This window comes from Ictidomys tridecemlineatus, chromosome 6 (genome assembly GCF_052094955.1).
Source record: "Ictidomys tridecemlineatus isolate mIctTri1 chromosome 6, mIctTri1.hap1, whole genome shotgun sequence".
In the NCBI taxonomy this organism is placed as follows: Eukaryota; Metazoa; Chordata; class Mammalia; order Rodentia; family Sciuridae; genus Ictidomys; species Ictidomys tridecemlineatus.
Genome location: NC_135482.1, coordinates 8,370,291 through 8,393,184, shown reverse-complemented (window position 1 = coordinate 8,393,184; position 22,894 = coordinate 8,370,291). Strand labels below are relative to the sequence as shown.

The 22,894-nt window shown below is 62.3% G+C and overlaps 1 protein-coding gene and 1 long non-coding RNA gene across 3 annotated transcripts; one reads left to right on the top strand and one right to left on the bottom strand.

Annotated features, from left to right (window-relative positions):
- Positions 1-1,876: 1,876 nt before the first annotated feature.
- Positions 1,877-17,145, bottom strand: Pdgfb (platelet derived growth factor subunit B). 2 transcript variants are annotated; one of them, XM_078052716.1, is made up of 7 exons: positions 16,062-17,145; positions 8,536-8,632; positions 6,472-6,561; positions 5,417-5,622; positions 4,266-4,410; positions 3,525-3,672; positions 1,877-3,247 (listed from the first exon to the last, which is right to left on the bottom strand). In XM_078052716.1, exons 1-6 carry the CDS (start codon positions 16,122-16,124, stop codon positions 3,548-3,550), a joined length of 726 nt encoding a protein of 241 aa, XP_077908842.1. In that variant the 5' UTR covers positions 16,125-17,145; the 3' UTR covers positions 1,877-3,247; positions 3,525-3,547. The 2 variants fall into 2 exon arrangements, with proteins under 2 accessions (XP_077908842.1, XP_077908841.1); XM_078052715.1 differs by lacking the exon at positions 16,062-17,145 and adding an exon at positions 15,170-16,001.
- On the top strand, positions 14,374-19,480 carry LOC120887437 (uncharacterized). Its single transcript, XR_013440247.1, has 2 exons — positions 14,374-14,561; positions 18,840-19,480. It is a non-coding gene; the product is annotated as an uncharacterized LOC120887437 (long non-coding RNA).
- Positions 19,481-22,894: the final 3,414 nt, after the last annotated feature.

The window sequence follows — 22,894 nt, the reverse complement described above, 5'->3', positions numbered from 1 at the left end:
TTGGTTGTGGGGAGCAGCACACATGTGGTGACGCAGACGTGGACATTAGCCATGCAGATAATCAAGCAGGTAGGAAAGCGGAGTGGGTCTGAGGCTGGGGGCCATGCCCTGGGCCGGGCAGCCTCTCAGAAGGGCTATTTGTGTGGAGGCCCAGCGGGAGGGCAGCCAGGAGCAGGCCGAGGAAGGAGGAATGGAGACTTCTCCACAACCCCACAGGAACCTTGGCTGAACTGGGGCTGCGACCAGGATTACTGCAGATGTTGGGGTTTGGGGTTCCTGGGCTGACGCCTTAACTGTGGCAACACCAGACACAGTGTCCACAGAGGGTCCAGGCGGGTCCTCTGGGCCTGCTCCCGTGGCTTTGCCCACCATGTCTCCTCCATCGCGGACAGCACGCTTGCTTGGGGCTGACGCCTATGGCACTTCATAAGCAGGAAATGTTCATTATGTTACTTTATGGAGGTGGCAAATGCTAAGCCTCCAAAGAAGGTGACCGCTCCATGCTCTGGTTGAGAAAAGGGACAGTGGGCTTTGGGCTGAGACAGGAAGGCTTGTCAGGGCAAGGTATTAGTATTTGAGGGCAGTGCCAGGGGCAGAAAACCCAAAGTAAAGAGTAGCTCACACAGGAATGTCTTTCTGTAATAGCTCCTGAGCCGTGGAGTCCAGGTGGGAGCTGAGACTCCCTCCCTCCCTCCTCAGCATTTGGCTTTGACCTCATGGGTCAAGGTAACAGCTTATGCACCAGACATCACAACTGAATCACAGCTAACAGAGCAGATCTGAAGAACAGAAAGTCTTTTTCCCAGAAGAGGTTTCTAGAAGAATGCCATTTTAGCCTGGGGATTGACCCCCAGGCCCCTAGAAGGCCCATAGACTTGGCATGGCTGCCGCCTGGGAACGCACACCAACAGGGAGGGAAGCAGACATAGATGCCTGGGAAGCTCCGTAGCCAGGGGCAGGTGGGCGGCCCAGCTGCGGGGTCCCCGGCTCACAGGTCTCCGGCCCTAGCCATCCCCTCCCAGCCGTCTCCTCCTCCCGACCAGAGCCTTTTCTGCTGCCTGGGAACCCAGAACTCTGGTTGCTTGGGGCAGAGGAAAGGGTCCTACAGACATGAGCGCAGGGCGGGAACCCCAGGATGGACTCTGGGAGCATTCCTAAAGGAGAGCAAATGAATGAATCCATGGACCAACCAATGTCGGGGAGCCCCAATGTTATTCAGTAAACATCAGCCACGTGGCCTCTGAGAGTCCTCTTACACACTCCCTGTGACAGGGAGCTCACTACTTCCAGGAGCAAGATGGCTTCAGTTTTAGATTGTCAGCTTCAGGGTAGACAGCACGTGGGACTGGAACACATTCAGCATCTTTCTGTGTGCTGTTCCCAACTTCAGGAGCAAGGGAAAGCACGGGGGCCAGGGCGCAGCTCAGGGGCAGCATGGGGAGGCCCTGGCTTGCACCCCAGCACCAAAAAATAATCAAACCAATGAAAAAGAGAAGGCCAGGAGGCTGGCGCTTGGGGATGGCCAGTCTCCTCCCCTCACGTTTCTGGGCAGGTTGTGGCCAGGTGGCGCTGTGCCTTGCCACACCTGGCGGGGGAGAAGCTCAGTTGTGCTTCCTCCTCCAGCCTCCCGGACTGCGCCCTGCAGCCCATCTCCCGGGAAGGGTCCAGGTCAGGGTCAGGGTCAGGGTCTGAGCTTCGGGCCTCCAGAGCCACGGCGGGAGCGCGCGCCCTCCCGCCCAGCGCGCGCCCGGGCCGCAGCTGCGATCGCAATCGCGCGAGCCTGGGGCGCAAGCTGCGGCCACCTCCTGCCAACGCAGAAATGTTGACAGTCGCGCGCGATGCGACGCCAGCACAGACCGCCAGAGAAGTCGCTGGGTTTTCGTTTTGTGGTTATTTCTTTTTTTTTACAACTTTAAATACGGAATATAAATAAATTTTACATTTAAAAAATAAAAGGAAAGCCCCCAAAAATATAATCACCGACTTTACAAACTGAAGGAAGCAGGCTGGGGGTGCGGTGGGAGGCAGGGGAGGGAGCGCACCCCCCCCAGGGCCTCCAGGTGCATCTCAAAGGGAGGGGGTGGGGCGGGCGAACTCCCTGGGTGCTTCCCGCAGACCTGGAGGGGACAGCGGGGACAGCAGAGCCCAGGCCTCTGTGTCACCATACCAAGGGCTCACTCCTGTCTGACTACTCCAAGCCACAGCTTGGGTCAGAACAGGGGAAGTCCACACAGAGCCTGTGTGTGAATTAGAGACAGGATTCTTTTCCTCGGATGCTTGGCCTACATCTTCCAGAAACTGTCATAATAAATAGACAAATCGGCTATATCTAGGGTGTGCAGAATGCTCCCTTGCATGCAGTGCCCTTGTGCAGTACACACCCTGAATAACCTTAAATGGCAGTCTTGGCTGGGTTGGAATAAGATGGGCAGGTCTCCTGCTGCCCTGGCCCCTGGCCTTCTGCCTTGGAGAAGAGTGATCGGGGTCATCTGGGGCCTCAATCCGGGGTCCAAGAACCCCTTGGTAGAACAGACTGAAGGGCCAGGACAAGAGGAACACCCAGGGTGGAGGTAGAGAGATGAAACAGAAGAGGAAGTGAATTGGGTGGCACTGGGGGAGGGGCGAGACGGGAAGAGCAGGGGACGCTCAGGTGGCTGTCTAGGCTCACCTGAGGAGTGAGCCTCATCTAACCTGCCAGAGGGCACTCAGCCACCGGCCCAGGAGTCCCCGTCTTTGGAGATTCATACATATAAAGAGAAAGGAAGCCGCTGTGAGCAGAGGTGGCCCGGAGGGGACAGGGCAGCAGGTCTCCAGTCTGTGCCCCTGACGCGTGGTCCTGGCCGCAGGAGTTGGAGAGATCCAGGTCACCTAGAGGTGTCTCCGGGAGCTGGCCTGGGGTCCAGGGACCGGGTCCTGAGGGCCACAGGCGGAGTTCCTCGGGCCAGTCCCCAGCACTGGGCGGGGGTGGGCCACGCGTGGGGTGGTGTGGGAGACCCTGTCCCCTCTGTCTCTCGCACTCCTGCCCAGGTCCTCGGGGCTGGGGAGGGGGCAGCGGTGACTCGGCCCTGGTTTCCTTCTGGAGCTGCTGGGCAGGGCGCCGCCAGGAGGAGGGTGGATGGACACGTGGAGGGCGGGGGCAGCACCATTGGCCGTCCGCATCAGGCATCGAGACAGACGGACGAGGGGGACGACATTATCACTCCAAGGACCCCATGGGGGCAATACAGCAAATACCACGTTAAATAACCTGCGGGCCAAGCAGAGGGACATGGTCAGGACGGCCAGGGTCCACCCTGCTCTCGGCAAGGCCAGAGGACCTGCCGTCAACCCCGATCCCAGCAGTGCTCCAGGCCGGGAAACTGGAGCCGGTGGGGGGACTCGGGGTCTAGAGCTGGAGGCTCCGAAGTCCCCCACCCTGCGCCCTGTGGACGGGCCACTGGTGACAGAACAGAGGAGGGTGAGCCTCCGGGATGCTCTGCAGGGACAAGGCCTCCCCAGGTCCACCCGCCCGCCCCGGGCCTCACCTGCCCACACTCCTGCCGATGCCCTAGGCCCCGAGGGTCTCCTTCAGCGCCGTCTTGTCGTGTGTGTGCTTGAACTTCCGGTGCTTCCCCTTGGGCGGCCGGCGGACTCGCACGGTCCGAATGGTCACCCGAGTCTGGGGTGTCCTGGCTGCTCAAGAGAAGGGAAGAGCCATGAGCACGGCCATCGGGGGGTCTGCCCTCTCCACCAGGTGGTCCTCTGGGTGGAGGGAGGGACAGGAGGTGCCCTGGGGCCAGGCATCCTGGGGTCCGGTCCCAGCCCCCCTGGTCCCCAGCTGAAGAGGCCCAGGGACCATCACTGAGCCTCTCCCCGCCTCACCCAGACCTCTAGTGTCCAAGAGGGTTCACTACCTCACAAGGCAGCTGGTGGCCAGGGCAGACCTCTAGGAGGAGGCTTCTAAGCTGAGACCCAATTGAAGGGAAGGAGCAGGGCTCCTGAAGAGCCGGGGAAGTGTAGTCCCAGCACTAGCATGAGCAAAGGCCCAGCCACTTGAAGGTCCCAGCCCTGCTAGGGTGAACAGTACTGGACACTGGCAAGGCCAGAGGACCAGCTAGGGGCTACCTCCTCATATAGGGCCTTTCAGGCTGGGAGGAATCTAGATTGTTCTCCAGGACAATGGTGCCTGATCTGATTTCCACGCTTAAGAGGCACCGGCTCCCAGCTGCTACAGGGGAGGTAGGCTACAGCTGCAGACTGGGAGCAGGCCCTGGGAGGGTGGGTACCTCGCTGCTCCTGGGAACCCGCGGGGCTCCGGGTCACAGGCCGCGCAGACACCACCGTCTCACACTTGCAGGCCAGGTGGTCCTCCAGGGTCACCGTGGCCTTCTTAAAGGTTGGCTTCTTCCGCACGATCTCGATCTTTCTCACCTGGAGGACAGGATCAGGTCAGCCCTGGAGCCCGGGAATGGGGTGCCAGGGAGGCGCACGGCCGGCTGTTCCCACCTGTCCCTGGAGCCCAGCTTTCCTCGAAAGCCCAGGGAGGAACCTGCAGGACCCATGTTTTGGCCTGAACAATGGCAGGGACTTGCCCTCTGCCCCCGGGAGCTTTTCCATCAAAACAAGCCCTGCGGCCGGCCTCAGCCCCCGTCCCCCAGAGAGGGAGAAAGGCATTTCCGGGCTGTCCTCAGTCCTGGGGCACCAGCCAAGGCCAGGGCTGGCAGAGGCAGGAGATGGTCGTCTGGAAGGAAGCGGGGCGGGGGGAGGCGGGAAGGGGGAGGGCGGCAGGCAGGTGTGTGTCTGTGTGTCCAGAGCTCGAAGGGCTGGGGCCGGGGACACTGTGGCAGCTGTGGGTGGAGCCTGACATTCCTAATCTCGGGCACTAGGCCCAGGCCAGGATGGCAGGGACTGGGCACAGGCCACCCAGTAGCCCAGGGGAAGGGGGTGTGGCCAGGCGGAGCCAGCACCAGGCCGTGGTGAACACCTGGCAGGTGCACAGGGGAGGCCTGACCAGGGGTGCAGAGCCTGTCCACACCCATCAGAAGGCTGGTGAGGCTCCTGGGCCCGGCCCTGCCCAGCCTGAGGCCAGAGCCCTCGGGGACAGTGGATTCTGCACACTGCTTGGGACCAGTGTCTGTCACCTGGGGTGTTTTCTCGCCTTCCCTGTTAAAGACACAGCTTGCCTAAGGGATAAGAGAAGTAGTCAGAGCGCAGGACCCCTGCCCGAGCCTTTCTGAGACCCCTGAAAAGGGGAAAGTATCAAATGTTTGTGGACATGTCTGAGGAACACCATGGGATTTTATAAAGTAGGAGAAAGCGTCCATTTCTTAACGTCCCACGAGCAGCCCCACTGGGGCTCAGGCCTGGGCACACGGGTCCTGACACTGTTCCGTGCCCCTCTACGCTCCAGACGGGGAGGTGGCCAGATGGGACGCACCTGCACGGGCCGCAGCTGCACCTGCGCAGGCCGGCAGCGCACGTTGCGGCTGTTGCAACAGCCAGAGCAGCGCTGCACCTCCACGCACGGCGGCCACACCAGGAAGTTGGCGTTGGTGCGGTCCAGCAGGCGCCGCGAGATCTCGAACACCTCGGTGCGCGTCTTGCACTCGGCGATCATGGCTGGCTCCGCCGCTGCCAGGGGCCCTACGGGGAGGGGAGCCGCGTCAGGAGGGTCCTGCCTGAGCCCCTGCCCGGCTGGAGAACGGGCAGCGCCCCTAGCTGCCCTCCTGGGACCTGGGTGCCTGTCCCACCTCCTTCAAGCCCAGGGGAGGCTGCAGCCCTGGCGATTGCCAGCTGAGGGTGGGGACTTGGTGGGTGTGGTGCTCAGATCGCCTCTGGCCAGCGCTGGCCAATGCTGGGGCTACTGTGATTTTTCAGACAGAGAAACTGAAGCTCCGAGCACTAACCCACCCGAAGCCACAGATGGCGGCCAGCCCAGACACGTCTACAGTGTTTTGAAGACTGCAGGTGGGCAAAGGGCCTCAGGGTGATGCTGGCCTTGCCTGGGAAGGCTTCTCCAGGGCTGCTGACCTACTGTCTCCTTGTGGCCTCGGCTAAGGAGCAGGAGGCAGTCCTGGGCCCTACAGCTTCAGGCCACAGCCTGGAGCACCGTGGCAGATGTGCAGCCCACAGAGTGCAAGTGACAGCAGCAGGTTGGGACCCCGGCCCTACGCTTCCTACTTTCGAACCCTCACCTACTTGCGAACTCTCTCTGGGCCTCTGTTTCCAACTCTATTAAATGGGGACAATTGCATCTACCTCTAGGGTTGAAGTAAGGAACAAATGAGTGTTAAAGTGCCCAATTCAGGAACAGTGTGGGGACAGAGGGCCTGGTGACTCAACTCCAGGGTCACACTCTCCCAGCCCCACTCAGCCCGAGGACGGGGTCAGGGCGTGGAGACAACCCCTGGCACGCTGGCTGGCTGTGTGCCCTGGTTCTTCTTCCCTGGCTCCTACGCTGTGAGGGGACGCTGTGGGGACCCTCAGTCTTACCCAGGCTCCTCCTCCCACGAGAAGAGCTTTCTGGCTCGCCTCCGGGGTGAGTCCGGGTCACGTTCAGGTCCAGCTCAGCCCCGTCGTCATCTGCAGGGAAGTGGACATGCTGTTGAGCACGGCTGCCACCCAGCACAGGCAGGAGCTCCGGGCACCCGGCAGGGCCCTCCGCCCTCTGTGAACCCAGGGCCCGGGCTCGGGTGAGGGGGGCCCCGGCAGAGCCCTAGGCGGCCATGAGGCTGGCATGGTGGAGGGTCTGCCTGCATCTCCAGGGGACTCCAGCCCCACTCCGGTCCTTCAGCCACATTTTTGGCCAGAACCCATGTCAATGGAGTTAAAAATAATCCTTCCCTCTGCTACTGTGAGCAGCCTGCAGACCCGCGCCCTGGAGGCCAGCTCCCAGTGCCCCTCCGCCCAGCGTTCCCACAGGAAGTGCAGGATGAAGAAATTCCCAGAATCCCCGGGGGGCAGCCAGCCCTGAGCACAGCCCCTCTGGAGCCGGAGCGAGGGGCTGGAGAGGGTGGGGTGGGAGCTGGTGGCAGGGAGAGGGGGCAGGGGGCGGGGTCCACTAGGGAGGAGCTGGGCCACGTGCCCTTGCCAGGTCGCGCCTCACCCCTCATCCTGCCCTCCCTTGTCCTCCCAGCATGGCCCTTATTCCTGTGGTCACTGACTACCTCGCCCCTCTCTCAAGGCTGGGCCGCTGCCATCTCTGCCAGTGGCACTCCTCGGAGACACCGTGCCCCTCTAGAGAGGGTGGTAGAGCTGGCTACTGGGAATGGCGGGTGGAGAAGAGTCACGAGCTCAACCCTGAAGCTCGCTCATGAGCCAGCAAACCAACAAAGGGGTGCTGGGGACCAGTCCCGCCGCCTGTGACTCAGTCTCCCCGCCCACTGGTCCCATCAGGACAAAGGCCCTGCTGACTGCACCCGCTGTCCAGGGTCCCAGGCTTGGAGGGGACAGTCCTGCAGGGAGCCTTGACTGGCCAGCTTCCCACCAGCCGTCTGTCTGTCCCTCTCCCTGCCTTCCCTTCCCTCTGCCATCTCTGGAATGTCCTGGTGGGGAGGAGACGACTGGAAGATGTGCTTTGTGGAAATGTTAAGTTGATTAGGAAAAAATAGCCACATGGCTGCCTCGGGACAGTCCTGCCATTGAAAACCTCTGTCCAAGATCCGACCCCACGGGGTGTGGAGGGGCTGGGGGTTGGCCTTGGAAAGCAACTGCACAAAGGCTAAATTTGGAAGTTGCCCCATTGTGTGGCCAGGGCTGGCCAGCCGGGCACAGGCGGGGCTGTGGGAGACTCGGGTGGGGGCCTGGGAACAATAGGTGGCCCAGCTGGGCCCCTCCAGCGGCCACTGCCCCCCAGCCCCCCAGCCCGGCGGATTGAAAGGGCCCGGGAATGCTTTTGAGAGGGCGCCAGGGGCCCAACGGGGCGAGGAGACAAAGGCAGGAAGTGCTGTTCCCCCGTAGATAGCGCCAGGCAGGGATCACAAAGTGACAGAGACGGGACCCCAGGGGGAAGGGGACCCGGGGGTGCAGGGGGGGTGCCGGCCAGGGCTCCAGGGACCAGGCCAGAGGTTAGAATAGAATGGAATTCGCTCTGAAGACCGCGGTATAAATATACCCGCCCCGCCCCGCGCCACGTGCGCGCCAGGGAGCACGTGCCCGGCCCCGCGCGCTCTCGGCACGGGCAGGGCGGGCACGCGCAGGGCTGCCGCTGGCCTGGGCCAGGTGTCCCCGGGAGACCTTGAAGGCCTGGACCCGGGCCAGGGGGCAGGGCAATGGCTCCCCGGCACCGCCCTCCCGGCGGGTCCACACCTGGAGACACTCAGCACCGCCCCGGGCTCCCCAGCCACACGTGGGCGCTTCTCCGCCACACCCCACATCCAGGTACCAACCTGTGTGCCCTCCGTCTGCCGAGGCGGGTGTGGCTGGGCCCTCCCTGGAAGGCAGGAGGGCTGCAGGGGCCCCAGGTCTGTGGGTCCCTCCCAGCTCCTCCACAGAGGCCAGGGCATGGCAGAGGCACCAGGGGCCAGGGGCCAGGGCAGGGAGGAGGATGCGATTTACCTACGGAGTCACTGTGCAGCAGGCGCTGGAGGTCCTCGAAGGAGCGGATGGAGCGGTCACTCAGCATCTCATAGAGTTCCTCGGGAATGGGGTCCCCCTGCCAGGCAGACACGGGGACTGAGCAGCCTGGTAGGGGTGTTCCCCACTCTCCAGCACTGGCCTCCCCCGTGGAAGGTTCTGGCAGGGTCCCATCATGAGCAAGTGAACAGTGAAGCTGGGCCAGACAGGACCCAGGGGGACAACCAGGAACACCAAGGCCTTGGGACGAACCTCTGAAATGCAGCTCAGATGTGACACCCCAGCCCCACTCCCCACCAGGAGCCCCAGCCCGCTTCCAGCTGCCTGTTCAACTTCTCCCCTCAGACCACAGGTTCCGGAAAGGCTCTGGCAACCAGAATTCTCTCTGCTTCTCTCTCCACACCTGACCACTGAGGACAGCCGGCACAGATCACAGGTGACCTAATGACCCCATTTTACAGATGCGAAGACAGAGGCTCCACAGGGATCATCCTCTGCCCGTCATCCTATTATCAGCAGGAACCGTGCCCAAACCCAAGTCCTTGGTCAGCAGAGCCTGTCCTCCAGCCTCTGGGTATGAGAGGCGTTTAATAAATGCTTGTAGCGCTGGATGGTCTCAGGAGGCCACCTGTTCAGGTCTCGTGTGAAAGAGGAGAGAGGGAATCCTCAGACTCAGCGGGGAGACCTGCAGCTGCCCCAGGCCCCACCAATCTCTATTTTTAGGCCGCCCCTGGCCTGTCACCAAACACACTTGAAACTTAACAAGCACTTTACCAGGGCCTCAGTCCTGCGGAGCCCTGCTTCCTCCAGGGAAACCACAGATCCTACGACAACACGAGAGGTCACCGCCACATCCCCGTGGTCCCAGGAGACCCGAGGGCCCGATGCCAAAGAGGTGAGGAGCAGAAAAGTCTGAGAGGCAGAGTCTGCTCCACCCACCAGTCAAGGGGAGCAGAAAATGTGACCACCGCGTGTGCATGTGCGTGTGCGTGTGCATGTGTGAGTGACCTGGCCACATGCACATGGAGGACCGTGTGGCCTGGGGAAAAGCCCTGAGAGAGGGCAGCAGACTGGCCGAACGTCCAGCCTCAGTCTTCTGGGCTGAGCAGGGAGGAAGCCCTGACCCATCTGAAGGTGGGCAGGGGGCAGGAGGGGCAGAGAGGCTGCCCCTGCCCCGCCTGAATGGGAAGGGGGTCATCTCAGCCCCCAGGCACCCCGCCTGGAAAGCTGTGTCCTCCACGTTTGTGGGGACCCAGGGGTGGTGACACGCACCCACAGGATTGCTCAAGCCCAGGAGTTCAAGACCAGCCTGGCACCAGGCCAAGATCTGGTCTCAAGGAAAAACAAGCTTTGGGGGCCTTGACACTTGTGGTGGTGTCAGGGACACCCCTCCAGGGGCCCAGCGGTGTCCTGCGCTGGCCCCCATGTTGACTGGAAGCTAGAAAACTTGGATGGGGAGTGTGATCCCTGCGAATGTCCCTGCAGCCCAACCGCAAGGGAGAGTCTACACTGCAGTGTTTTCCAAATGTCCACAAAGTATCCATCCCACTAGCAGAGGCAGGTAGGTGGTCTCCAGAGAAGGAAGCTCCTCTGAGTTTGGTCAAACCCCAAACTGACAGTCTGGCGCTGGATTACATGCCCCATGCTGCTATCTACTGCTGTGTGACCTCCGACTGGTCAGTGCCCCTTTCTGGTCCTAGCTCTCATCTGTGGATCAAAGGAGTTGAAAAATATTCGACTTGATTCTAATGCTGCCTGGAGGCAACAGGAGGAGCAGAAGAAAGCCAAAGTGGGGGTACCCCGCCAGGCCTCCCAGGCTCCCTCGGTGTGGAGAACGAGAAGTATTTGTCGAGTAATCATTCAATAACCTTCCAGGAAGGGGCCCAAAGCCAAGGTCTCCTTGCCACTGGAGAGGTGGCCACAGCTGGTAGCCGGGCAGAGCAGGCAGACCCCCCAGCAGGCCTAGGGATGGATGCCCCTGGCCCAGGCCTCTCAGGCTGGGGCAGGGACAGCACAAGACAGACTGCAGAGGCAGGAGTACCGTGCATACAGCAGGCACTCAATAAATACTGGTATAATGCATCAAGGGACTCTCTCCCCTCCTCCCTGGGGTCCTCTCCAATATGATTTTCCCACCTCCTCCTCCAGAGGGCCACCGGGATCCTCTTCCCCAACCCCTAAAAGTCCCCCCTCCAGGCGCGAGGCCTTTCCTACTTGTGCTTCTGCTAATCTGGCCACTAGACACCCAGGGTTCCCAATGAAGCCCCGGTGTGGCAGCAGTGACACAGCTAACAGTTGTCACCTGCTGACCGTGAACCATGAGCTCCCCATGAGCAAGATGCTGATCAAGCCACCAGTCCCAAGAGGCCAGTAGCATTTCTACCCCATCTTCCAGATGGGAAAATGGAGGCAGGCCCGGGTCTAAGGACAGTGAAGCACAGCCGGGTCCTCCTCAGGCCCAGCACACCCACCCTCTCCCAGCCCACCAGGGAGGGGGGGGGTCCAGGTGTCCCTGCTCTCTGCTGATGCCCCAGGGCCTCAGCATGGCTGAGGTCCCCACTGGCTCTTTACCCCTGTGGTACAACAGTGGTATTTGCATCGCAGTGACTGGACTCCCTGAGGACACTGGCTTAGCTGAAGGCCTTCTGTGGTCCCGAGCAGGGGAGAGCTGCTGGTGTCTAGTAGGGGGCGGCCGGGAGACTGCCCAGCACCCCACTACGCACAGGACGTCCCCACACGATACAGCAATACTGACCCCGGTGTGCAGAGGCTGAAAGACCCCACAGCAGAGGGGAGAGGTAGCCCACCCACTAGCCAGAGCATCCTGGATCCAGGGAGCAGGTCTTTTAACTCTCAAAAACCTCAATTAGCAGGGCGCAGTGGCACACACTTGTAATCCCAGAGACTCAGGAGGCTGAGGCAGGAGGCTCTGAAGTTCAGGGCCTGCCTGGGAAACTGAGACCCTGTCTCAATATTAAAAAATAACAACAACATCAACAAGGGCTGGGGATGTAGATCAGTGGTAGAGCAACGGTGGGTTCAGTCCCCAGCATAGCTCCCCCCAAAACCAGCCCCCAAAACAAAAACCTTGGCTTCTTCGTCCTTTAGACAGACTAAGGAAACCTCGCCCGGGGCCGTAACTGCAGAGCAGCCAGCAAATAGCCAGTACTTAATGAGGGTCACTGTCAGTATGGCTCCTTCGAGGGCAGCTGCAAGTGGCACGCGTGCCCTGGGCCAGCAGCACAGGACATTTTCAAGAGGACAATGAGTGGGTGGACAGTGCCCGCCGTGGGAGAGCCACTGCATGATCCCCTGCGTTGGGCCACAGGAAATGGCACCGCAGCCCCACACTGACACCACCTGGTGCTGTGGGGGCTGGCAGGTCCCTTCCGGGACTGAGGGTGGATGAGGGGTAGGGACAGTCAGCCTGTGGTCAGCTCCAGGATGTGCTGCCCTGACTTCAGGGACACCTGTCTGGAGTCAGAGGCCACTCTGGGTGTGGGAGGATGAGCTGCCCGGAGCCTGGCTTCCCTGGCCCCAGGTTCTGGAGGCCCCAGGTGGGTGCCGCCCCACCCCCATAGACAGGAGAAGAGGCCTGGCCCCTGCAGAAGCTGCCCCAGATCTCAGGCCTGAGGCTCTGGCAGGGCGAGGGTGTGGCCAGGACACGGCTGGGGCAAAGCCAGCCCCGGGAGCCAAGGCAAACAGCCTCCTCCCGCCCTGCCCCCAAAGCCAGCTGCCAGAGGTAGGAGGGCACCCAGGAGCGGAGGCCAGGTGAGCTACCTGCTCCCAGCAGACTGGCACATCAAAAGGGCTCGAACCCCACCCTCCACCTGGGCGCACGCAGACACACTCTCCGGCAGGCCCTGGGCCCGGCAACCAGGGGCGCTGACCTTGGCCAGCAGAGGCAGAGGCCCACTAGGCTCCGCGTGCCCGGTGGCCAGGAGCCACAGCCTGATCTAGGTGGGATTCGGAGCCAGGCCCGGTGGGGAGCCCTGGCCAGGCGGACCACAGACGCCCTCTCCACCAGCTTCTCCCTCCCTCACTTCACTTCCTGTGGCTTCTGGGACCCTCCCTCCTGCTTGGCCTCCCGGCCTCTTGCTGCAGCAAGAGAAAATGTCAAAGCAGGAAGAGAAGAGCGAGGGGCCTGTCCATCGATGGCAACCATCACCGCCATCACTGCTGCCACCGCCAGGGCAATTCCGCTGCTCCCTGGGAGCGGGGTGAAGCCAACCTTCTTGTTGCTCTTTTTTTTAAGCTGGTGGAAGCTGAGGTCCCGCTAGAGACACGGAACACCTGATGGTCCTTCCCCTCTGTCCTTTCCTGTCCTGGCAAGACAGAAGAGAAACAGACACCTGCTTCTCAGGGTAGGGTGGGAGGTGGTCTTGAAAGCCCGATGACTTTTCCTCTGGGCTGGCCAGAGAACAGTGTGCCATGAGGGCCACCCTGGGGGCGAGGATGGAAGGAGGGGTGTTTCTAAAGCTGGCCTGGACCCCGCCCTGCCCTACATTCACTGTCCTTTCCACTTATTTCCCAGTTGTCCACCAAGTCCCAGGGACCCTGTGATCAAGACAAAAGCCCCAGAGTGTAGTTGGCACTCCGGTGGGAAAACAGAAAACAAACAGCTGAATACCCGGAAAAATAAAAATAGTCGTCATAGAAGGAGCATCTGGAAGACAGGAGGGGAAGATTTTGCCAAGGACTTCTAGAAAACACCTCACCCCCCCCACCCACTTCCTGGCTCTTGCACCTGAGCCTCCAAATCCTGTCTGACCTGGATTGCACACCTCCAGGTCTGGGGGGGGGGGTTGCAGCAAGCTGGTTTCCACCCCTAAGGCTGGCAAAGGGGGAGGCAGCCAGGGGGTGAGAGGAGGACCCCCCCACCCCTTCCCAGCAGAAAGGTGCTGAGGGTGCTGAGGCGCAGGCATCACATGACAGGGGCAGTCTACCTTGCCTGAAGCCAGCTCAGCTGATGGAGAGGGGACCTCAGAGGCCTCTGCAGACTCTGGGCCCAGCACCGACTCGGAGCTCCTATCCCCCTTCCCAGCTGCAAAAGCATCCCTCCGACATGCCCTAGGACAGGGCCACCTCCCGCAGCAAGCCCTCCCTGAGTCTCCCTACACTGGCAATTCACTCTGAACTGGTCCCAAAGTGAACAGGTCCCCTTTCCCATCCAGGTCTCCTCCGCAGCGGCTGGAAAGCTTTCACAAACTGCAAAACACATCCAATTGTGGTCCTGCGTCCTGTGTTCCTGTGTTGGAGGTCACTGACTAAAGTCAGGAAGGGACGTGTCTGAGCCTCTGCCCCAGGCACATACTCCAGGAGTTGAAGAGGTGGTGCTGGAGAAGCTGGAAATGGCCAGGGGAGGCCGCGGGAAACCTCCTCCAACTGGTAGCCAGACTCTCCAGACCAGCCGGAATCTGCAGGGCAACAGCCCAGGATAGGAATCCATTGGTGGTGGCCCCCGGGGCCCTCCTATCTTGGAGGTTCCCATCAGGCTTACTGAAAAGAGAAATGCTCTAGACATCCCTGCTCGCTTCAGTCACATCAGCGCCATTTACGGTCACATGGGGGTGGCTGAGAAAAGCAGAGGGGTAAGGTTTGAGGGGCGCCAAACTGAACTGACCAGGCAAAAAAAAGGTGGGGGTTGCTATGGAGTCCGGACCCAATGGAGGCTTCCGTCGCCCTCCGAGGACCCCAGGAAGGAAATGGGGTCATTGCAGAGGCGGTGAGGTGCCAGGGCCGGTGGTGGACCCACCTGTTGCGCGGGGGCGGGCACCTGGCACTGGGTGTACGGAGCCGTGCGTTCCTGTGTACGTGCGTGGGTGTGCGCGCACGTGTACTCAAGCCGCGTGTGCAGAGGCCGTGCGTGCGTTTGTGTGCAGTGCGCGCGCGTGTGTGTCCCGAGTGTGCACGGGCGTGGCAGCGGCGGGCGCGCGACCTGGCCGCGGTAGTGCGTGCCCGCCGCCGGAGCGCAGCATCGCCTCCGGCCAGGAGTGTGCATGCGTGGGGTGAGTGAGCGAGTCGGGGGGCCGGGCGGGGTGGGCTGCGGAGAGCAGCCGCGGGGCGCCACCGTTCCCAGGACGCCCTGGCACCGGGCCAGCCCCCTGGTCCCGCGGCGAGGCGGCAGCTGGGGCCGGCCGGCGCCCCCATCCCCAACAGCTGGCCGCGGCCCGGGGGGCTGCGGGAAAGGCGAGGAGGGGACGTCGCGAGAGGCCTGCGGGCGGCCGGGCCCAGCCCCGCGTCCTCCCTCCCGGGTGCGGGCCGCGGGGGGCGGCCGCGGAAGGGCGGGGCCCCAGGTCAGGCGGCCGGCGGCCCTCGAGGAGCCCCGAGAACAAAAGGAGACGGTGACGGCTCCTTCGTGGTCAAAACAACCTGCGCTGGCGGCGGCCCAAGGCCGGGCCGCTGCCTGGAGCCCTCCGCCTTAACCCCTTCGCCGCCGCCGCCTCTAGGCTGCGCCCCGCTGGAGGCCGAAAAGGCTGGCGCTCCCCGGGAGCCCGCGGGGTGCGAGCTGAGGACCGCGGCGGGGCGGGGGCGGGACAGGACCCAGGCTCGCCGCCTCCCCAATGCCCTCCTCCCCTGCACCTCGCGCCTCCTCCGGCCCCGCCCCCTTTCCCACCTGGATTCCGGCTGGACTTGCCAACTCACTGCTACGTGCGCCTGGCAGGGTGGGGGCACCGATCGAGACCCGGTCGCTCCCGCAGCCGTTTCTACACCCCATCTCCCCTGCAGCTCGGCTTCTGCAGGCGGCGCGTTCCGCACCCAACATGCGGGGGAGAGAGGTGCTTCCTCTCGAAGGGCGCGGGCGCAGGTATGGCGGGGACTCAGGCACACACCGCCCCGGGGGCTGGATTCCTTACGAGCCCCAATCTTCTTCCTACGCTACGCGCCCAAGTGCCCCAAACCTACCCGTGCCTGTCGGTCTCCCTGCCTCTCTCCCTATGCCAAGACACAACTGCTTCTGGACAGTTCGAGTGCCAGGCATGCCCTGCGCGGCCCGAAGTGCCCACCCCAACCCAGAACGTTAGCCAGGGTGGGACCCGAACCCCCGCAAAAGGTCGGCGTGGATGTCACCGGTGTGTAAGCTCGCACCTCCAGGACAGGCTGGGTCCTGGACAGAACCTAAGGCCAGGCTGGAGCCAACGTGGGTTCGGAAGAACGCCCTGCCTTCTGCACCTCTGGCACCACCCCACCCCCGTCTCCCCCAGCTGGGAAAGGTCTTTCACTCAGGTTCTGGGGAGGGGGCAGGGCCACACACACCCTCCCTAGAGGCTAACAGACTCAGGGACGTAGATTCTCCCCCATGGAAAGAAAGCCACTACTGCGCCCTTCCCTTAGAGCCTAGCCCCTCCGGACCTCGCCTTCCAGTCCTCGGGGTCACCCAGCGCCCGGCGCCAGGCTCTTGAGCTGGAAGGGTCCAAAGTTCACTGCAGGGAGAGGAGGGGGCGGCCAGGCGTGGGGGTGGGGACGATGAATGCTGAGAACCGGCCCCAGCCGCCGTCGCAACTCACCTCGGCGCTGACCAGACGCAGGTAGCAGCAGAGAGACAGGAAGAGCGCCCAGCAGCGATTCATGCCGACTCCGGGCCCGGCCCCGCGGGGCCCCGGACGCGTAGACGGAGCGCGCCGCCCCCGCGGCCAGGGCGGGGGGCTGGGCAGGAGGGTGGGTTCGGCTCGGGTCCGCGGCGATCAGGCGCTCAGGCCGCTGCAGCCGCCGCCGCGGCTCACCCGCATGGCCCCCGGGCGCCGCCGCCCCCGGCCCCGGCTCCGTCGCTGGGGGGCTGGGGAGGACCTGGGCACGGGACCAGGGTCCGAGGCCGCTACCTGGGCGGATCCCGAGCCCGCGCGAGCATCCACGGCCGGGGGGCTGCGTCGCGAACCAGCCAAGGCGTCTAGCCGTGTGGGGGCGCGCAGGGGACTCCAACCTCCAAGAGGAAAAGGAACGCGGCAGTCGGTGGCTCGTCTTCCCTCGCCGGCTAAAGGCGTTTTCCTCTGCCCGCTGGCTTAGTTTTTCTGCAACATTTTCTGGAAAGGTCCCCCAAATCAGAAAGCGCAGGGCTGGGCACCTCAAAGCGCGAGTTTTCCAAAAAAAACTTTTTCCAAAGTTGGCTCTGCTGCGGCGGCTCGAGCACCCGGGCAGGGAGAGGTGCAAACTCCCGCCCGGGCCGGGTGGGGGGGGCGGGAGCGTGTGCGCCCTGGCGCGGGGCCCGGGCGGCGGGCACGGCTGCTCCGCGCGCGCGGCGTTCCCGCTGCGCGCTCTGTCCGGCCCGGCCGACAGGTGGACGCGGCGCGAGTCGGTGGGTCAGTCCGCCCGCCGGCTTGCAGCTCTGGGCGTCCTCTGCGGGTTGAGAGCTGCGGCTGCTCCGGCTTTCTCTTTGCAACGAGGCTGGAGGGTGGGATTTTTTTTTTTCCTTTTTGCGCGTGTGTGTATGTGTGTATGTGCGCAAAATATCTCCCAGGAATGAAAGATGGGCGCTGGCGGCCGGAGGGGAACCCTCAGGGAGGCAGCGGGGGAGGCCGCGGGCGCGCGGGGAGGCAGGCGGGCCGCTCCCGGCTGCAGGAGGAGAAGTTGCCACCCTTTCAGCTGTTCCGGCTTTTATAAAGGAGAAGGGAGAGTGGAGAGGTGGGTGGAGACAGCCTTTCCTCTTCTGGCCGGGAGTCAGCGCCAGGAGGGGGCTGGAGCTTGGGGAGGGCCTGGGGTGAAGGCGGGGCTCCTAGGGGTCTCTGATAACCGGGTAGCCCCTCTGCCCATGAATCTGGTCGGGGGGAAGAAGATCCAGGGGCGACGATCCCCTTCCCCCACCCTCAGCATAGGGACTGCTGACCCGTTAGGAGCCCACGTGGTTAGGGGTGTCTCCAGGGCCCCAGGCAGGAGCTCAAGCCCCCTCCGGGACCAGACTGAGCAGCCTGGCACCCGCATCGAGGATCCGGACTCAGGCTCTGCAGCCTGACAGCCTGGACTCAGATCTGCCCTGGCACTGAGCAGCTGGGTCACCTTGGGCAAGTCACTTCCCTCCTGTGCTCCCAATCTCTGCTCAAAGTGGGGACAGGGTTAGGGTTTGGATTAAATATCAGAAAGATCCGGAAGCACCCAGCTGAGCTCCAGCCACAGGGTAGCCCTGCAGACCCCACGGCCACTTGGCTGCGAACTGGGTCTGCGCATCCTCCTCTAGCTGCTGCCTGGCACACAACGGCTCCGCCAGCTTGGGCGGAATTGGAATTTGTTGAACTGCAAAGTCACACGAACCCCACCACCCTGCCGCATCCTCCAGCTCCACCAGATCCAGCAGTCGCCCTGGTGTTTACTACCTCCCGCAGCCTGGTCCCAGCCCAGGGGCCTCCCGCCCACACCAGCACTCACACAGTTAACGCCCTCCACCCCCTGCGCAGGGAGTGCTGTGTCCCTGCCTTCAGCAGTCACACTGTCACAGTGACACAGTCACACTGACCAAGCCCAGCACACAGCCACAGGCCCACCGCATCTCATCCACTCCCACAGTCCTGTCACCTGTCCTTTGTACCCAGATGAGACCCCGGTGCCGGCTGCCGCTCACACCTGCACACACCGAGTCTGGCAGCTGCCTCTCTCTGGACCTGCACGGGGCCGGGCGAGCCTAGGGAGGAGCTCCAGAGGGGCCTCTTTACAGATGGCCGCAGGCACCTGTCCTCCCTGAGGGCTGCCTGGCGGCCTGGTGCTGAGGCTGGGAGGTGACCCAGGGCAGGTGGCCAGGCTTCAAATCTTTAGTGTCCCCAGGAGGGTTGTTTAGCCCCAGGACCTCAACTGTCCCCTCTGGGAGCTGGAGCTGTTCCTGAGGTGGAGGGAGGGAGGGATTTCAAAGAGGCCTGGTGGCATCTTGGGGTGGTGGCAGTCTGCGTCTTTGTGGTGATGGGTTCCTGGGTATGTACTTCTGTAGAACTGAGGCAGGCAGTCCTGTGTACCTCGGGACACTGTGCAGAGCGTTTGCCCAGCCCGAGGAGTGGTCTGGAGCTCAGATGCAATAGTCCCTGCTCACAGAGACCCTTACCCCGGGGACCCCGTGCGGACAGGCGGACACATGCATAAGCAGATAAATTAGGGAGGCAAGGTCACAAGCAAGGGGGGAGGGTAATCCCTACACACTCGACTCATGTTTAAAGATTTAGAGATTAAAAGACAATCTTGACCTTGACCTGTGTCCTCACCTAAAAATGAGAATAGCTACCATTACTGTTGAGCGGACCCTGTGGGGGGAGTGCTCCTCTGTCCATCTAGCTTCTCAGTGCTTCTGTGAAATTTTACTTCTGTTTCAGGTGGGGAAACTGAAGCACAGAGGGGCCAAGCAACTTGTTCAAGGTCACACAGCCAGTAAGTGACAGAGGCACAACCTGACCCAGGTGGACCAGCTACCAAGCCCCGTGCTTACCAACTAAGCCGAGCTGTTTCCTGGCAGGCGACGACGATGACCAAAACAGTGACACATTTTGCACGGGGCTCTTGTGAGCATCAAGTGCATTAACACATGTGACCGAGTGAAGCACTGAGAGATACAGTCAGGGAGGAGATCAGTCCTGGCGTTCGGGGACCTCCCTGTCCCTGAGTGAGAGAGAGAGAGTCCTCCACAATCCAGAAGTGGCAGGACAGGGACCAGCAGAGGCATTGGGAACCACCTGGCACCTGGACCTAAATGCCATTAGGAGCAGAACCCCTTTCCTGCACCTTCTCCTGGCAGACAGGTGGCTCCGGAAAGCACACATCTGCCTCTTCTTCGTGGCACCTCCTCCAGGAAGCCCTCAGGCCCAGTGCTTGCTCTGGGCTCCCCAGTATGTCCTGTCATGCCCCAGTGTCAGTCTAGCCCTAGACAGTTCAGGGTGAGCCAAGGTCACGGCTCCCTGCATGTAGTAGTTGCTCAACCAAGTGTTTACTGAAGGAACAAATAAATGAATAAACATCTTGCCTGTTTCTTTCTCTGAATCCTGGCCGGTTTGTAGCGTGAGACTTTAGCCTCAGAACCATGGGGACCTGTGGGCCCCCTCCCAGGAACACAGCGGAGAATCTGGAGGTATCAGAGCGGGGAAGGCCCCACCCATCTTCCACATGAGGGCCATCGGGGGATTGTGCCCTCCCGCAGGGAATGGGTCACGGACCTTGGGGTGGGGCCCGCACCCCACACTGCACCCCAGGCCACTAACAGGTGGGAGCCCAGCAGGAAAGCCAGAGCCGCTGCTCAGCACGCAGGTGGGGCCCACCCGGCCGGGCTTTCTGGACTGGGCTTTAGGTGCCACGAAAGCCCCCTCCACCCCGGGTGGGGCCAGGGGAGGAGGAGGGCCCACCCCCAGGTCCTGCCCACTAGTCCAGAGGGGTGGGGACCCGTGTGTCCTGGGTCCCTGGGTCTCAGAGGAGCCTCGTCTGTGCCACGAGAGTTTGCCGTGCCCCACCTGGTGGAGGAGGACGTGGATAAGGGGCCGTCCACACCTGCACCTTCTAGCCCTTGCCTGTGTCACCTCACAGTCACCCAGTGAGGGAAGGAGGGCAGCACATGCGTGCCCACAGAGGGGGAAAGTGGACCTCAGAGGGGGAAGAGGCAAGACTTCCAGTCCAAGACGGCTGGAGTTCAAATCCCTGCTCCACCGTTTACTAGCTGTGTGACCTTGGGCAAATTACTTAACCTTTCTGAACCTCACTATGAAATGCAGGCAACCCAAGTTCCCACCTCACTAGGTTCAATGGGTTGAAGCACATAGCCCTGTGCAGATGTAGGTCATCATCGTGGTCATTCGTCCAAGCTGTGTGCGTGCACACACACACACACACACACACACACACACACACACACACACCCTGCTGGAGTTCCACAGCCAGAGCTGGGGGGGGACAGGGCTGGAGGGACCACAGGCTTGCACTTGGGGTGGAGGGGGGTCCCCACCAGGTTCTGCCCTCACCCGTCACCCTGGTGAGTCTCTGGCTGCTGTGCCGGGGACCCCAGGAAGGCAGGCAGACAGACAGACCCCAGGCCTGGGCCAGCCCCGGAGCCCACCCGTGGCCTTGGGACCGGTCCTGTACACAAAGGCGGGGAAGCGCCTGTTTGTTTTCCTGGGGCTCCGCGGGCATTTTTAGCTCCTCCAGACGAGGAAGAGGATGTGGATGTTTGGACGTCGTGGTCCAGTGGCCCGGCAGCTCCCTCTACCCGCCTTGGACGCTGGCAGAACTGGAGCCAAGCCCTCCAGGGGCGAGGGGAGCCAGGCCCCGTGGCTGGGAGAGCCGGCGGGGCTGGGTAGAGCCACCCACCTCGACACAGGACAGCAAGGTCATCTCTCCCAGAGAAGACAGGTCCACCTGGGCCTCTGCGGGGGTGGGGGCTGGCCCGGAGGAGCTCCCGCCCCGGTACTGAGCACCAGGGCTGTGTTCCTGCCGAGGCCGGCAGCCCGTGAGGAAGGAAGTATGACCAGCCCCTGAGTCCTCCGCTCTGCCCTGGGGGGCTGGTGCTTAGAGGGTGCTCACACCTGGAGAAGAGGAGACTGAGGCTCAGAGAGGCAAACCAGCTGGCCCAGCATCCCCCAGAAAGGAAGTGGCAGCACCAGCATTTGACCCAAAGCTGTGACGCCAAAGCCATTTCCACGTTACAGGAGGCTTCCCCATGGGGGGCAGAGTGGCCTGCACTGGTTGTCCTGGTGACTCTGACTTGGGAGGCTGAGGCAGGAGGATCACAAGTTTAAGGCCAACCTCAGCAACTTAGGGAGACCTTATCTTAAGATTTTAAAAAAGGGGGGCTGGCATGCAGCTTACTAGTAAAGTGCCGCTAGCTTCCATCCCCAGTACCCCCCCTTAAATATTAACTCAGTGCGTCCCCGTGTGGACTAATGGGGGAGGCACCCGGGAAAGAAATGAGCTGGTGAGGAGCAGGGTTCCGGGCCTCCAGCACCCACCCATCTCACCAGGGCAGGAAGCCGTGGGCTACCTCGGGAGGGAGGCTGTGTCCTGGATGTGGGTTAAGTTGCCCTCTGCAAATCAGGGCGTCCCCCTGTCCCCTCCTAAGGAGCCGACGGGGGATTCTGGAAGGGACAGGGCAGGAGAAGCCCAGGCAGGGAGGGGGCAGCCTCTCTTGCCAAAGAGAACTCCTTGTAACCTCAGGAAACCTGCCTGTCGGAAGAATGGGAAGCAGCCAGGTATAAAAGGCACAGATGATCCCTCTCCATCGGAGCAGAGGCACCATGACACTGTCAGGCAGCTGCTCCAGGCCCGGGAGGTACCGTCACTCATTCAAACTGCACAGCGCACCTGCAAGAGCTCGGCCGTCACCAGCCCTCTTACAGATGGGGAAACCAAGGCCTCCGGCGGCTTCGCAGGGTTGGGGTGACGAGGAGAGAGCTGGGATTCGAACCCAGGCAGCCCGGCACCAGCAGCACCCGGTGAACCTCTCCCCCACCCACCCGACAGGCCAAGCGAAGACCGACGGTGTCTGCCCTGGCACCTCGGCTGCCCTCACTGCGGAGTTTGACGGGCTACCTCTGCACCTGGCTCTTAGTTGTGCTGGGAACCTAAAAATAAAGCTTCTCTCTCTTTTTTTTTAAGGCAAACATGGTGATGCTGCATGGTTCACTCCTACGTCAACTGCCCGGACCTCCCAATCACCTAGGGAAGGTTTGTTTTCCCCACTTACAGACAGAAAAACTGAGTCCAAGGCCTCCGTGTTCTTATCTGTAGAACTGGGGTGCACATGGTCTGGTTCTGGGGAGTATGTGCAGATGAGCCGGTGCCCTGAGGGTGTCCTCACAGAGGAAAGGCAGGACTACCTACAGGCCGAGGCAGACAGACAAGTGCACACACGGCCGGGCAGCGGTCACGGGAGTGGGTAGCACAGGTAGGGCAGGTCGCCCAGCAGGTGTGACTGACTGTCTCAAGAGTGCTCGGTGCTCCTTCACCGTGCACATCCCCTGAGGTCACCCAGGTATTGTCCGCGGTCCTAGATGGGGGCTGGAGGCTTCCCACCGCCCCTCCCCCCACCCCAGGGCTGTGACACTCTTCCTTGGGTGACACAGGGCTCTTGATGTCGTGGGACCACATCTGGAACCTGGTGAGCGGACACCGATGCTCAGCACGGAGAGGGCTGGGGAGTGGGTGCCTGGTTCCAGTGCCCCTGCTGGGGTGGGGCTCCCCGGTCACCAAACTCACTCCATCCCCACAGTGACGGCGGCATGGCCTGCCCGCGTCACAGAGGGGAAAACCAAGGAGGGAGACAGTGATTTCTAGATGGCTCAGAGGCCTAGAGCTGGAGCTGGATCCTAAGTCCCAGGACTCCCAGGACAGGGCCCCAGGGAAGGAAGGGGAGGCTTGGGGAAGAGCCGGCTGCAGGTGGGATCTGGCTGGT